A 14,317-nucleotide genomic window follows, 5' to 3' on the forward strand; every position below is an offset into this window, starting at 1 on the left:
TCAATCAATGGAACAGTATCTCCTTTCCAGATACTTGAAGTCCGACTTGGTTGCATAATAGACGAAGATCGGGAAATTTCCATTAAAAAGCTTTACATTGGATCAGGGCTTCAGCTGAAGCAGTTGCCCTGGGCGGGCGGCATCACAAGATCAGGCACATGCTGCAGTGGGCGTCTCGTTTCCCTCACATGCCACCTTATCTCCAGCTTAATTCCGACAACTATGTAGTTCCAGAACAAAAAAGTACTCCGTATCAGTCGAAACCCATTTCCTGCGGAGGGGATTCCTCCTTTACTTAAACCAAGACAGTTGCATTTGTATAAAATAAATATATTTTGTGTATGCAAAGCGACCTTGAACTTATGTGGCATATACTTAAAGCATTTGAATATCTTAGGCAACTTAGGGTATACTGATAGATCATAATTTATATAATTTCACAGGTGTCTTTTCCAATGCTAAACTATTTGGGTTTCTAATACATGGTGAGATGATTAAGTTGGCAAAAACCTTTAAGCTTATGTCTTAAATTATTTACAATCGTATAGAAAAATGTATAAATAATGGTGATCACAATTTGATAAACACAACACTTTTTTTCAATAATGCAACTAAATGGAAACATCAAGTGCACAAAATAATAAAATAATAGGCAACTAATTGTGTGCACTTATGGATAATACTGAACTAGTTGTCCAGAAACTCCCACTCGCTAGATGTGTTGGAGTCGCTTGTGGCTGGTGCTTCTTTTCGCAGCGGATCTCCTGCCCGCCGAAAATCGGGAAGGAAACTGGAGTACTCTCCGTCCTCGCCATCCTCCACAGCCAACGCCGGTTTGGGTTGAGTCTTTACGAATTTTAAAGGTGCCACCTTGGGCTTTGATGGTGCCAAGGCTTGTATACCATCTACGGGCTGGCCAGCGTAATAATCCTCACCGCGATCAACGATGCTATCTTCGACGACGTTCTGTACACAGGCCTCGTCCAGTTGCGTGGGATAACATTTGATCAGTGACTCACTGAGCTTTGGAGTTTCAGGAGACCGCATCTGATCTTTGGTAGGTTCCATCAGTTGTACGTCTGGCAGATGCAGTTCTTCGGGCAGCGGTTTAGTCTTGGATTCAGTGGACTCCTCCAATACGGTTGGGCTGAGGACTTCTGGCAGATGCTGTAGAAGAGCAGCCTTCATGTCCAACGGCGAGGCAAGTCCATTGCTTTAATGAGAAAGTATTGTAATATTTTTAATCTCACAGAACAAATTCTGCTTACTTTTCCAGCTGACAGTAGCTGGCATCCATTAATGTGGCTGCATTAGTTAGAGGTAATCGAAGCTCTTTTGTCTCATGACCGATTTCTACGATACCCAAACTAGTGTTCACCGGCGGATTAACGACGGATGTTTTTCTGCTGGAGTGGACGATGGACGGATCAAACTCCATCTCTCCAATGCGACGGAATATTTCCAGACGACGATTTTGCTGGGCCAGTGGTGATTCCACTGCCAGCTCAATAGGAACATTGAGGTCCAGCTGCTCTTCAGCTGGTAGCTCGAAGCATTCCTCAGCTTTTTGAAGAGCGACTTCCGCTTCCACCTCAGGCGGTGACTCCAGCTGCGAAAAGTGAGATGCTCCCAAAACAGGAATGGGAGGCGGCATGAGAGGATTGAAAATAACCTTCGTGGTCTTGCAAGGCGGCTCGGGAAGTGGAGCCAAGCGTAGAAGAGAGCGTTCCCCCTCCAGTACAAAAATCTCCTTACCACAGACGCAAAAGTCGAGAATCTTTCGGAATCCACGTGCTACGGCCTCGACCTTAAGACGATCCAGGTTCAAAAGATATAGGGTGGAATCATCGTGTGTTACTAGCAGCGAGTCGTGGCTGTTGTACAAGTAAAGTTGCCGAAAGTTGCTACTAGCCACATAACCCATGGCGGTGTCCCCGGTGCCAGATGGTCCCAGTGGACCGAAAGCCGCAGCTGCTGGCGGATGATGGCTGCTTGATGAATCACTGCGGTGCTTCGGATTGAGGATTGGTATCTCCCACGAGGGACTCCGCATTACAGCGTCCCGGAACAGTATGGTTTTGGATACGTTACCAGACGGGTCTGCAACCCAAAAACGGAGCCCTGGACGACCACAAATGAGCTGGGGCCCGTTGTTCCCAGGTTTCTGGAGAAATATGCCGCCACAATCGATAAGCTGCTTGCGGTCCTTCTTGCCCACCTGAGTTATGCTCCACTGAGCCGTGGACGGATCTTGATGGCAGACGATGCACCGGTAAAGGGTGCACACAAGTAGATGTCGTTGATGGATACTGAGTTGCACGATCTCGTACGCCTCACTGAGAATCTCCACGGACTTGCTAAGATGCTGTAAAATTGGGACCATTAGGAATATTTTTTAAATACATTGGAATTACATACCGCCTGGTAATCGAATTCCGTGAGCACCACTACACCTTGGCGATCACCGGAGTAGAGCTTCATTCCATTTTTTGACCATTCGCAGCAGCTGACCACGCACTTGTGCAAGTCCCTGATGGTGTAGCGTTCGATGGGACGATTCCGAGTGCAGGGGGCCACCAGGTCGAGGTCCCGCGGTAGCTCCTTCTGTATTTGGAATACGCTGACCTGGCCATTGGCGCACCCAGCTGCCACCATAAACTCCACCGAGTTCACGATCCGCACGCACGTTATTCGGGTAGCAACCTACAAACAGTAGTGGTTAGGGGAAGCACACGCATCACATAATGGGATTTCCACACGCAAATACACACGACGCTGTGAGTCACCGGCCTACCTCTGCCTTTAGCTTTTGCATCTCGCCCGTACGGCGATTGTGCCAGAAAACAATGCCCGCGTCACTGCCCACTGCCAGGAAGTCCTCGGAGGCGTCCACACAGGTCAGGTTGAGATTCGCCGGAAAGAACCCCCGCTGCAGTCTTGCTGGAATGCGGTCGATCAGCTCCGTCAGAGGTGCCCACTCCCGGATGGAGCACAACTCCTTGCTGCTGGCCATGATGCCTGCTCCTCGAAACAGCCTCGGGGTTTCCTTTTATCAACAATTAACAAAACATAGACAGGTTGCGAGATCTGGCAACTCTCGAACGGGCCACTTGGAGTATTTTTAAGTGTGACCAGATTCGTAGATAGTTCCACTTTTCCTCGACGGCGGAGCTGCGGTTTTTGGGTTTTCTCCGGCCCTATCTTTAAGCCTAGTACTGAGTTGACGAAAATCCGCTCTTGAAATTCCGCTTGCGAAATTGCACTTTATTCGGCTGGCGAGGTAGTGTGACCAAAACAATGAAGAAATAAGGTAATACTGAACAGCTGTTGTTTGTAAACAAAAAACAAATAAGCAAAAATGAATTCAAAACGATTGGATGTTAGTGTTTTGTTTATGTATTTCGCCGCTAAGGAGCTGATTAAGAAATAGAAAACTGGGTCAAAATCAAAATCCAAATCAATCACAAATCATTTCAATGCCATTTTATGGCATTAAAATGCCCCTTCGGGACGGCCAAATAAATCTTCCCCAATTTCCTGGATGGAAGTAACTTAATACAAAAAAAAAAAAAAAAAATGCCCCTTGTGGGTCAAATCTCATATTATGGGCTTCGTCATGACCGCAGAAATTCATTTTAATTTGTCCTGGCGCGTCGAAAATGTTTCGGGCCGACTATTTTTTTGTTTGGTCAATTGACCCTCCATGTCGCTCCTATACAAATAATTTGAACTATTTATTTTACCTCCCCGAGAGCAGCTGTTTATTTTTTTTGATCCGGCAACACGATAAACATCGATAACAAAAATTTTCGTCAACTCAGTACCCGCAAAATCTAGAAGGCAAAAATTTCTTCTTCTTTCCTTTTTTCCACCGTTTTTTTTATATGGAGTTTGACAGCTGTCACTCGTTGGACAGCGGATTTTCGTCAACTCAGTACTAGGCTTTAATTCAGAGGTCGGCACGGCCCTATCTCGGGGGCATAGGAAATTTCTCTGCCCGAGCTCTGCCACACACACACAGTATAAATGTGTGAAACGTCATGCACACAGCCTACTTTCTGCTATTCGTTACTAACACTAATGCGGTAAAATCATATCAATGTATTGGGGTGCCGATCCCTGCTTTAATTACTAAAAATTTTGGGCAGAAATTAGCTTTCGCAGAGTTCCGGACACTGATTTGGAAGCAGTAGTAAGAAACCACCTCAGCTCCACTCGGCTCCGCTGCTCTCAGCAGCATTTCCCAGATAAAGATACAAAGCAAACCAATACAGTGGGGCAAAGTTCAGGGAACTTTGTCTTATCCGGAGTCAGTAGGAATCCGTTGCCATGGTCGACAACAACAATCTGCGTAGTGCCGTGATCAGTGATACGCCCCTGCTGCCTCCAACGTCCATCGCTGGCGCAGGCCTGTCAGGAGGTGCACCGCCGCCAGAAGCCGTTTTACGGACGCCTTATGGAAATGTGAGGGCGCTGCCTGAACCTGCGCAGCCCCCGCCCCTCCCTCAATCGCCATTCCTACAGTCCCAGTTTGGATACGGAGGAGGATATGGAGGTAACAGCTACGGCTTGGGAGGTTTCGGTGGCTACAACAGCGGTGCATTCGGATACGGTGGCATGGGAGGCTTTGGTAGCGGGTACGGTTACGGCGGTGGCTATGGAGGCGGTTATGGCGGCGGATACAGCCGTTATGGAGCCCTAGGTGCCAACGATCCGGAGCAGCGCTTTATACAGATGGCGGAAGCTAGCTCACGACCGGCCTTTCAGAGCATAGAATCCCTGGTGTCGGCAATAGGCAATATTGCCTCGATGCTAGACTCTACATTCTTTGCCCTGACCAGCTCGTTCCGTGCGATCCTCGGCGTAGCAGCAAACTTCGGACGACTGCGAAGTGTGTTCGCCCAGTTCTGGACTACTTTTGCTATTTTCCGAGGCCTGAACTGGATTTACAGAAAGTGAGTAAACTGAAGGCGCTATTAAAGACCTTTAATAAAAATCCCAACCCCCTTTTAGGATTCTATACTGGCTTAGAATCTCCAACCTGGACCCCTCTTCGGAGGCCTTTAAAAAAGCTTTTGCCGAGGCGCTAAACGAAAACAACTCCCAGCCCGGAGGAGCGCCCAAGGTACCCCGAAAAGGAACCTCTCCCTGGCCTGTGCTGGCCTTCCTTAGCTTCATATTCACCGCTCCATATTTGATCATGAAGCTTCTGGGAACAGTGACAAATACCGCCCAGGAGGAAGGTACGTATGTGCACATTGCACACCAGTTTATCTAATCAACAGCACTTTGCTCCGGCCCTGTATTGTAATCTGGCCGATAACCGCTTGCGAATTAATAGATAAGCTAACGTTACTCTCGTTCGCCTCCCGCAGCCCGTAATCCAGCCAAGTGGGTCGCTCCCATTAAGACTCAGGCTATTTACGACTTTTTGCCTCGCTCCCAAAACGAGCTCGCGTTGCGCGCTGGCCAGACGCTTCAAGTGGCTCCACGTGAGATCCAACAGACACTCAACCTGCTCAACACTGGCTGGGCTCTGGCCACCTCAAATGGACAAACCTCGGGCCTTATTCCAATTACCTATGTAAAGTCTCCTCAGCAAATGCGGCAGGAGCTCCAGGTTCAGGCAAAGCCAGCCCAGCCGCAGCCTGAGTTGATGGACTTATCCTCGGGTGCCTTCCCTGCTCCACCAAATGATCACCAAATGAACTATGAATTTAATTTGGCCGCCCAGCAACAGGAGCCCTTAGGACCACCCTCTACAGCAGAAGCCGTCAAAGAGGAGGGCTTTGCCTAATTCGATTGGTTTCCAGGGAGCATAGTTTTAAGTTTAGTTACGTTTGGTTCAGATGTATGTATTTTTTAGATGCTTGTATTTTAAGTTAGATTCCTCCTTTATGTACATTTCCATTTAGTTACTGATTAAGTTGATTCAGCGATCCCAATGAACTTAAGTAAAACATAAGCCACATGTTGTTAATGGGGGAATAAGTCTGGTTGCCTTTTTGAGGATAAAGGTTGCTGCTCAGGTTGATTAATTGAAAAGAAACTGCGATTCTTGATGTACCATATTTTACAATACGCAATTCATTTTATTAACTTGTCACTCGGTTCGTTTTCGTCTGTAACTATTTTGTATGTTAGATCCTTTGCTTCATTCCAATTAATTCGATTTATTACACAACTACTTGCTCGACACTTAATCGTTAACGCCTTCTACTTGACTCTACTAATTTGTATGTTTTTGTTTTTCTGTTAAGAAGGTTCGATAATATAAATACAAATTCTGAAAGTTTGTTTCCTTTTCTTGTTTTAGTTGTTATTGCTAATTAGGTAGGTTAATTATTTGTAAATATCTGCACTTCATTGTCAACTTAAGTCTGTATCTTTATATATTTTTGTTTTTTTTTTGTTTGTTTCTGGAGAAATTCAAAACATGTCTTCTTGTCAAGGGGGGTGGTGGTCTAAGCAAATGAAACATATTTCATATGTTCGTCCTTGTCAGCGGCAGCAGTGGAAGCTGCACAGTGGGCGTTCTAAAAATAATCGCATTTCACCGTTGTTATGTGTACAATTTTGGTATATATATTATATTTTAAGAGACATTTACCCACAACATAATCGCGCTTACTTATTGCCCAGCCAAATAATGGAGAGGCCAGTGGGAAAGGAGACTCATAACATCTAATAATAAACAATTGCTGGGGCGGGGCTGGGGACCTTTATCGGGTGGTATTGCTGAACTGTTAAATGTGTTGTGATTTGCACTAAAATACGGTTTCTGCTTAACTAGACAAATTAATTTAAAAACGTTTGAGCTTAAACATAAATCTTCAAAGTTACAAGTACAATCTGTGTACGCCAACTACACGTACATACATGAAACTACCGATTCATAATTCTCGCCGTATAGCGAGAATCCGTATAGTTTAATAGAGTCTCATCGAGAAATGAACAAAACCAACTGTGTGGGTGGGTCGGAGGGGTGAGGATTGGAGTGGGGGATGATCTAACCGGGGGGGCGTGGCAAACCTAGCAAAGCGTTGATAAACGTAAAACTAAATGTATCCTCCGCATCAGCTTCAGCTACAGCATTTGCATCTCCATCCGCATCCGCTTTTGCATTGGCCATCACTGGCACAACGCCGGCGGCGACGTCAACTCAATCGATGTCGTCCTCCAACTCGTCATCATCCAGCTCCAGCTTGTACTCGCCATCGTTTGTATGTTGGCTCGAGTGCTGGGTGAAGCTCTGAGACTCGTTGGCCGACTCCAGGTACCCATTGAAATCATGGCCCTCATCGTCAGACTCGTACATGGTATCGCCAGTTTTTCCCGTACCGTAGGCTACGAAATAGAGTGTTACCCAAAATGTACATAATAATAGTATGCATTGTTTTCTTACCTTCCACGTATTTGGCGAGATTTGGCGGCACATACGATTTGACACGTTCAATATTCTCCGGCGTGCACTCTCCCTTGTCTAGGCCTGCAATTTTGAAGTGGTTAGGAAGCTAGTCTATAAATACTTTTAGAAGTCAGTACGCACCCTGCAACAAGCCCATTCGCTTGAGGACCTCAATGTCGTCGTGCATTTCGAAAGCCTTATCGAACTTGAATATGTATTCGGACCTGCAAAGATTATAGAAACATCCAGTGGTTAGAAAACTGAAAGGTAGTTGCACAATGTTTAAGGACTCACTTGTCATTGGTGACACTACAGTTGATTTTGGTAGACTTGTGCGTGTTTACGATAATAAAGGGCAGCTGGATGGAGGAATTTGGAGATGGCACCATGCCTTGGCTCTCGTTTCGCTTATTCCGCTCGATCAGCCCTTTGAAAGCCACGTTCTGCATTATCAGCTCGCGCAGCATCTCGTGCTTTTGTTTGATGCGCTCGCGGCGCAACATGTTCTCCTCCTCCAGGGCCAAGAATTGCTGCTCATGAGCATACAAAAATACAATAAGTAAAGTCTATAGATAATGGGTTATTAGTGATCATACCTCTGCTGAGTTAGCGGGTAAACCTATCCAGCGAATTTCCTTCTTGTCCTTGGAGATAACATTGATTGCCATCAGCACGTTGAGTGCATCGTAGACACGACGTCGGATGTTCTTTTGATCACAGTTGTTGTCGTACGCATTGTTCTTCATTTCTTCGCTGACTAAGTCGTCGGCCACCTCATTGTACGTGGTCTTGCCCTTCTCCTCCACTTTTTCGCAGACCTTCATGGAGAAGTGTCTGAGTCCTTTGCCAGCCTTATCGGGTTTTCGTTTCCTTTGCACGGACGACGAGGAGCCGGATAGGGAGTGCAAGGAGTTGCTTTGAATGTCGTGGCTACCAGGAAAGATTCAGAAAATTAACAAAATTCTTATAGGCGTTTGTTTCATGGCATCTTACAGTTTTGACTTGATCTTCATGGGATTGTTTGGCGTGTACTTCACGTAGCGATCGCCCTTTAATAAGAATTGTTAAGTCTTTTGAACTGGACTGGAGATGGCTCTGCCAACTTACCCCATCGTACATGCCATTTCCCCCGCTGCCCCCGCTCTTTTGCGACGACACTGTTGTGTACGAGGTATCTGTGGAAAGTTGAACGAGTTATTTTAAAAGGCGCCCGGAATGCTACCACTTACTTTCTGTTTTTGGAATGGACTGGCCGTTGTCCTGGATCCGAATAAACTGCCCTTGCTTGCTGGAGGAACCCTGGAGGAATTTTGTTCAATTAAACGCTGGATTTACAAATTGTGTAATGTATATGGGTCTTACCATCTGGCTGAAGGCGCCCATGCGGCCCACGTTGCCGATGCCGCTTCCGCTGTTACGTGCCGTAGAACTAGTGGCATAGAGCACTTTGCCGCCCTCAAGTTCGGCTTTAATGTGCGCCGGTTTCAACATCTTTGCAATTTGTCCTGCAGGAATACGAATACGAATGGTAATGGTTAGATTTTGGTTATATGTACATAAAATGAGGCTCAATGGAGTCTTTGATAACGCATAAAGGCATGTACTTCACAGATACACAGGCAGAGTACTATCAACGGTGCGGTGCGTTCTGCTCGACGCGCGGCGAATGAGGCAAAGTGAAGCGAATGAAACGAACGAAGCGCAGAGCGCGCAACTGGAAGGCGAATGCAACTAAAACAGAAAATATCAAAAGCAAACGGCAGAGTATCTTTCAGATTAAACTCTAGGGGTGCATACATACTCACACACAGCAGGGATATATATTATATGAGTGTGTGTGCGTGTGTTGTGTGTTTGTGTACACGGGTTGGTGCGACAAGGATAAAGATGCAGAACCAGAAACAGAAACAACCCGAAACCAGATCGCCTGGCCTTAGAGATGAGCTACACGTGACCGAACTTCTGCAACTAGTGAGGAGGCGATACTTTGGCTTCCACCGTGATTCGTCACGGATTTTTGGTATATAATTTAAAGAATTGTTTAAAATAACAAAATATCTATCGATCAATCAATATGTTTGTACCATTCAGTCGAACAGGAATATATTATAGGAATTGATACAAATTTTAAGTTAGTTTTACTTAAAAATTAATTATTTAATCTTTGTAATTTCCTTACTTTTTAAGAACTCTCAACCTTAAATCTTAAGTATTAAGTTCAAATGCCAAACCATCTTTTTGAATATTTACATAAATTCTTAGGGTTACCCCAAAAGTTTGGACTGGGACTGCCATTGTAACCGGCTTTTTAGCCGATCAAGTTTTACATCGGTTTCATACGTTTTATGATAATCATTCACCTGTCCCCCCGCATGATATTTGCATAATCATAACAATGGGCAGGAAGACGAAGAGACAAAAATGGCCAAACACTAGAATAGATGCCAGGTTGTATCTCACACTTGCGCACACACACCTGTCGATGAGTTACGAGTTTTATAACTAGAATCTTTATAACTAGTACTTGGAGGGGTTTTCTCGATTAAATCAAAAAGTTTAACAGATATTTTCATTTCATCTCTTAAACTCTATTTGGGTAATAATTACTTTGGATTAACCTGAAACATACTCTTGGTTTAATTCTCTAATCTTGTTACTCCCATAGAAGGTTGAAGCTAAGAAGTCCGGCTCTGTTGGCCACCGAGGGCCGCATAAACGCGATAACCTGGAGCAGAACAAACACACACGTGTACAAGATACACGCCTGCTGCTATGACTGTTCGTTCGGCTTCGCTCTCCGGCCGACAAGTGTATGTGTGGCATAGTTGTTCTTGCTCCGGCCTTTTCTCTCAGTGTCGCGCGCTCCACTCGGTGACACATTGCAAAGTGTCACGCAGTTCCAATAGTTCGGCCGGAATTTATGGCTCCGCTGGTCCAACTCAATCTGAATCCACCGCTTGCCAGACCCCGGCTCAATAACCCCCTCCCCTCCCCTTCGCCATCATGCTACAGGCAAAGCCCCATGCCGAATGCAGCGGCTGCCCATCAGCTGTTGGCTCCCCGATAAAGGTACATGTGTATGCGGGTCTGTGTGTAATTGTGCGCAAGTGTGTGTAGGTGAGCCCGCGCGCCAACTGGGCGATGGGCGATTGGAAGGGGGAGTCAGGGTGGGCTGAAACGGGGTGGGAGGGGACCTTGGGGCCAAACCGATGTTAGTTGTTATTTAGCAGGGGTTTGCGGCTCTTATTATTTCTTTAGCTAATTTTCCGACACGGGCTCCCCCGCCTCCCCGCGAGCCCGCAAAGCGAATCAAACGATAAATATTGTAGTCAAAAGAAACCCGAAAAAGAAAAGATGGCGTTACGCTGCCCATGCAACTTTGTAGTATCGCACCCGCCTCCATATGTGCGTTGGTGATTTCGTGTGTATGGGTTAGCTCGTACACACCAATGAACACCCGCTTGTTACATGAGGTGAACCCATGTCCTGGCGGAAATAGGGGGGCGGTTAGTCCCACCACTTACCGTGCTCGTCTCGGAAGAAGAAGTTCACCTCGTCCGTCTTCCCAGTTCCGCTTGCCGTGGCGGAGTTGTGCGCCATATTCGGAGTGGCAACAGAGGCTGATACCGCTGATACCGCGAGCAGCCAGGTAGACAGGTGAAAGACTGCAGCCCCACCAAAGGCCGCCAAAAAGAAGTCGTTGCCGACAGAAAGCACGTAGCCGCAACGTGTATACGGGATCGAAGTCGGATGGGCGGGGGCGGTAGCAGGAGTGACGTAGGAAGTATCCACTGTTAAGGCCCGGCCCAAAGGATTATTTTCAACCGTATCACTATCCGGAATGCACCTCACACGGATCTCGAGTCTATTTTTGGCCGTAATTCAAGTCAAAATGGCGAGCGCATTTTGTTCACCTCCAGCACAAGAGCATTTTTTCTGGTCACACACACACAGCGGCGGACGAAAAATCGCCTTTTTCGAGGGCGTTTTTCGCGGACTTGGCGTGGCTCGATTTTTGGAAATGCGGTGGCAAAAGACTCCCCGGACTAGGATCTATCAATCGGCGTATTTTAAGGCGGATTCTGCAGACTTTTTAACGCAACGCGAAGGGCACGAAACTTCCACCAAGTCGCTGCTTTCAGTTTTCATGTGGGAAAGGCAAAGCAGGCTATGTGCGGGTGCGAATGAAATGGCAGACAGTGCGCGCCAATTTACGCATCAATCGGAGGAACCAATTTCTATCGATATTTTACAGCACTGGCACCGAACGTAAACAAAGTTGCCACTGGCCCGGACGTCGGTATTTTGGCAGAGACCGGAACTTGGCTACACCAACCAGGTGAACATTGTCAAATCGTCTGGAATTTGGTGTTGAAAAATGACAAAGCAAGGCCCAAACAACCAGTTGAGAGGAATTAGATTGGCAATTTAACAAGCACCCCCACGCAGTGCCTGTAGCGGAGCAGGAGTTGGACCAGCCTCATTATGGTCGATCCGGTGGCAGCTCTCTGCAACTACAACGTCCTGGAGGTGATATTCTCCTATCTTGAGCTGGACGACCTTAGCCACTGCTCGCAGGTGTGTAAGAGCTGGTACCATTTCCTTAACGACGAGAATAGCGATGTCTGGCGCTGGCACTGCCTTAACAAACTGCCCAAGGAGGCTCTCAAGTCCGACCTGCTGGCCTCAGTATCCACGTACAAAACAAAGCTACGGGCTTACTTCCATGCCTGGAATCCCAACGACTGTTCGCGCAATGTATACATAAAACCCAACGGATTCACCCTGCATCGGTGAGAAGCTCAAATTCTTATTAGTTATTTAGTCACTGGATCTGCTTTTTTTTCAACAGCAATCCTGTGGCACAGAGCACAGACGCGGCGCGCGGTAAAATAGGCTTCCGACATGGACGCCATGCCTGGGAAGTAATCTGGGAGGGACCACTAGGCACTGTTGCTGTTATAGGCATATCCACAAAGGAGGCGGTTTTGCAGTGCCACGGCTATGTTGCCCTATTAGGATCCGACGATCAGAGTTGGGGATGGAATCTAGTGGAGAACCACTTGCTGCACAATGGGGACATGCAGGGCAGCTATCCATTGCTTAACAACGCGCCCAAGTATCAGGTGGGCGAGCGGATCCGCATCATACTCGACTGTGATGACAACACACTCTCGTTCGAGAAGAACTACGAGTTTCTGGGCGTGGCCTTTCGGGGTAAGGCGGTCGCATCCGGCCGGGTTCTTATTTTCCTGTTCTCATGATTTATTTTCCTGCAACAGGTCTGCCGGACAAGAAACTATATCCCACAGTATCTGCTGTCTACGGCAACACGGAAGTATCCATGGTGTACCTGGGCACCCCCATGGATGGATAGCTCTGCCCCGAGCGAATGCGGCCTTAACGCGTACAATTTGTCCAACAAATTTAAGATCCCCCTACAAATTGTGTAAATTGTATTTATCGCTACTACTTTTCTCCCATTCCAGCTTGCAGTTATGTTCGATATTATAAATTAGTTAGTAGTTTTTTTTCCTGTATAAAATTACGCATTTTGTTGACTTTACGTTACGCCAAAGTTCAGATCCACCTGCACACTTCTACACTCGGCAATTTACGTTAGTTGTACGAACCAAATTAATATATTATAGCAATTAAACAAAAGTTACACCAAGTTTTTACATTCTGATCATCTATCATTTGGCAGTCGCATTTTCCCTTTCATGTTACTACTGGACGCTGTCCCCGGCAGCCTTGGTCTTGGCCCAGTTGTCCTCATCAAAGAGATCGTCGAAATCATTGTAGAAGTCGGCGTGAACATGCTTGTCATTGGTTGGTAGGTGATCCATCATCCCAGTGGCGCCTCCGGACTACAAAGATTCAATAGACAAATCGGGAAAACTAAAGATTGCTTGCCGTTTTCGAGTTAAAAAGTCCTACCTCATCCATTTCCATGTAGCCGGGACCCTCCGAGAACATTTCGTCGGCGGCAAGCGAGGGTTTCATGTTGAGATCCATCTCTGTGTCCTTTTTGTTAATTTGTTCCTTTATTTGTGACTTTTCTTACCAGCCTTGCCACTTTGGGATAATAAAACATACAAAGCTGCCACTTCTGAGAAATATTGGGAAGTGGCAACACCTAGAAACAGCTGATTTTGTATATAATTACAAATTTATCTTCCGAAATGGTGCGAGTAGGCCTACAGATTTCCGCTACGCTGGAAAATGTTGACCGGCTTGAGACAAGCCATCCGGACTATCCCTTCTTCGTGAAGCTAGTTTGCAGCAACTGCGGAGAGCAGTCGGACAAGTGGCACGACATTACAGAAGCGGAGCGGGTGCAACAGGACACGCGCAATGCAGCCGGCTTCAATTTTTATATGAAATGCAAGATGTGTAGCCGGGAAAACAGCATTGACATTGTGGAAAAGACCAACGGTAAGCGTGTTACCCTTCAATCCATGCAACGCTTGATCAAATTCCGTTTTTGGCAGCGGCCTACACTGCGGATGATGCTGGATCTTTCAAGACGATTGTTATCTTTGATTGCCGAGGAGTGGAACCAGTCGAGTTCTCTCCTCGAGCCGGCTGGCGGGTTTCCAGCTCTGAAAATGGGCAGACCTTCGAGGACGTAGATCTATCTGAGGATGATTGGGTGGAATACGACCAAAAAAACAATAACTCCGTCGGAATTTATGAGTTTGCATCAAAGTTTATTAAGCTAAAGAAGTGATTTAAACATAAATCTCGCTGCATTTTGTTTGGAACAATAAAAAAATTATTATAGCATTGATACAAATAATGGATATCACTTTTATAAAGATCGCCAAGGAAGAGATTCCTCTGCTCTCATTAGATTTTCTCAATTGTTATCCGGAGGGGAACAACTTTCACTTTCTCTATTCCGGC

At 46.3% G+C, this 14,317-nt stretch overlaps 6 protein-coding genes across 8 annotated transcripts; 3 read left to right on the forward strand and 3 right to left on the reverse strand.

The window, feature by feature from the left end:
* Nucleotides 1-337: 337 nt before the first annotated feature.
* Nucleotides 338-3,110, reverse strand: LOC108122458 (WD repeat-containing protein CG11141). The gene is made up of 4 exons (XM_017237052.3): nucleotides 2,795-3,110; nucleotides 2,419-2,703; nucleotides 1,269-2,365; nucleotides 338-1,213 (listed from the first exon to the last, which is right to left on the reverse strand). Exons 1-4 carry the CDS (start codon nucleotides 3,011-3,013, stop codon nucleotides 688-690), a joined length of 2,127 nt encoding a protein of 708 aa, XP_017092541.2. The 5' UTR covers nucleotides 3,014-3,110; the 3' UTR covers nucleotides 338-687.
* Nucleotides 3,111-3,907: 797 nt separating this feature from the next.
* Pex13 (peroxin 13) lies at nucleotides 3,908-5,965 on the forward strand. 2 transcript variants are annotated; one of them, XM_070278652.1, is made up of 4 exons: nucleotides 3,908-4,085; nucleotides 4,149-4,955; nucleotides 5,014-5,243; nucleotides 5,376-5,965. In XM_070278652.1, exons 2-4 carry the CDS (start codon nucleotides 4,330-4,332, stop codon nucleotides 5,795-5,797), a joined length of 1,278 nt encoding a protein of 425 aa, XP_070134753.1. In that variant the 5' UTR covers nucleotides 3,908-4,085; nucleotides 4,149-4,329; the 3' UTR covers nucleotides 5,798-5,965. The 2 variants fall into 2 exon arrangements, with proteins under 2 accessions (XP_070134753.1, XP_017092544.2); XM_017237055.3 differs by lacking the exon at nucleotides 3,908-4,085 and having other exon boundaries at nucleotides 4,105-4,955.
* A 90-nt stretch (nucleotides 5,966-6,055) lies between these two features.
* Dp (transcription factor Dp) lies at nucleotides 6,056-11,608 on the reverse strand. 2 transcript variants are annotated; one of them, XM_017237053.3, is made up of 10 exons: nucleotides 10,933-11,608; nucleotides 8,771-8,913; nucleotides 8,638-8,707; nucleotides 8,516-8,583; nucleotides 8,402-8,457; nucleotides 8,005-8,338; nucleotides 7,703-7,938; nucleotides 7,550-7,632; nucleotides 7,406-7,489; nucleotides 6,056-7,347 (listed from the first exon to the last, which is right to left on the reverse strand). In XM_017237053.3, exons 1-10 carry the CDS (start codon nucleotides 11,006-11,008, stop codon nucleotides 7,163-7,165), a joined length of 1,335 nt encoding a protein of 444 aa, XP_017092542.2. In that variant the 5' UTR covers nucleotides 11,009-11,608; the 3' UTR covers nucleotides 6,056-7,162. The 2 variants fall into 2 exon arrangements, with proteins under 2 accessions (XP_017092542.2, XP_017092543.2); XM_017237054.3 differs by lacking the exon at nucleotides 10,933-11,608 and adding an exon at nucleotides 9,013-9,141.
* A 97-nt stretch (nucleotides 11,609-11,705) lies between these two features.
* Nucleotides 11,706-13,082, forward strand: Fsn (F-box synaptic protein). The gene is made up of 3 exons (XM_017237056.3): nucleotides 11,706-12,201; nucleotides 12,261-12,625; nucleotides 12,691-13,082. Exons 1-3 carry the CDS (start codon nucleotides 11,894-11,896, stop codon nucleotides 12,783-12,785), a joined length of 768 nt encoding a protein of 255 aa, XP_017092545.1. The 5' UTR covers nucleotides 11,706-11,893; the 3' UTR covers nucleotides 12,786-13,082.
* On the reverse strand, nucleotides 13,022-13,491 carry LOC108122463 (COP9 signalosome complex subunit 9 homolog). The gene is made up of 2 exons (XM_017237058.3): nucleotides 13,349-13,491; nucleotides 13,022-13,278 (listed from the first exon to the last, which is right to left on the reverse strand). The coding sequence occupies exons 1-2, from the start codon at nucleotides 13,424-13,426 to the stop codon at nucleotides 13,138-13,140; spliced, it is 219 nt and encodes a 72-aa protein (XP_017092547.1). The 5' UTR covers nucleotides 13,427-13,491; the 3' UTR covers nucleotides 13,022-13,137.
* A 100-nt stretch (nucleotides 13,492-13,591) lies between these two features.
* LOC108122462 (UPF0587 protein GA18326) lies at nucleotides 13,592-14,210 on the forward strand. Its single transcript, XM_017237057.3, has 2 exons — nucleotides 13,592-13,846; nucleotides 13,903-14,210. The coding sequence occupies exons 1-2, from the start codon at nucleotides 13,594-13,596 to the stop codon at nucleotides 14,139-14,141; spliced, it is 492 nt and encodes a 163-aa protein (XP_017092546.1). The 5' UTR covers nucleotides 13,592-13,593; the 3' UTR covers nucleotides 14,142-14,210.
* Nucleotides 14,211-14,317: the final 107 nt, after the last annotated feature.

This window comes from Drosophila bipectinata, chromosome 2R (genome assembly GCF_030179905.1).
Source record: "Drosophila bipectinata strain 14024-0381.07 chromosome 2R, DbipHiC1v2, whole genome shotgun sequence".
Lineage (NCBI taxonomy): Eukaryota > Metazoa > Arthropoda > Insecta > Diptera > Drosophilidae > Drosophila > Drosophila bipectinata.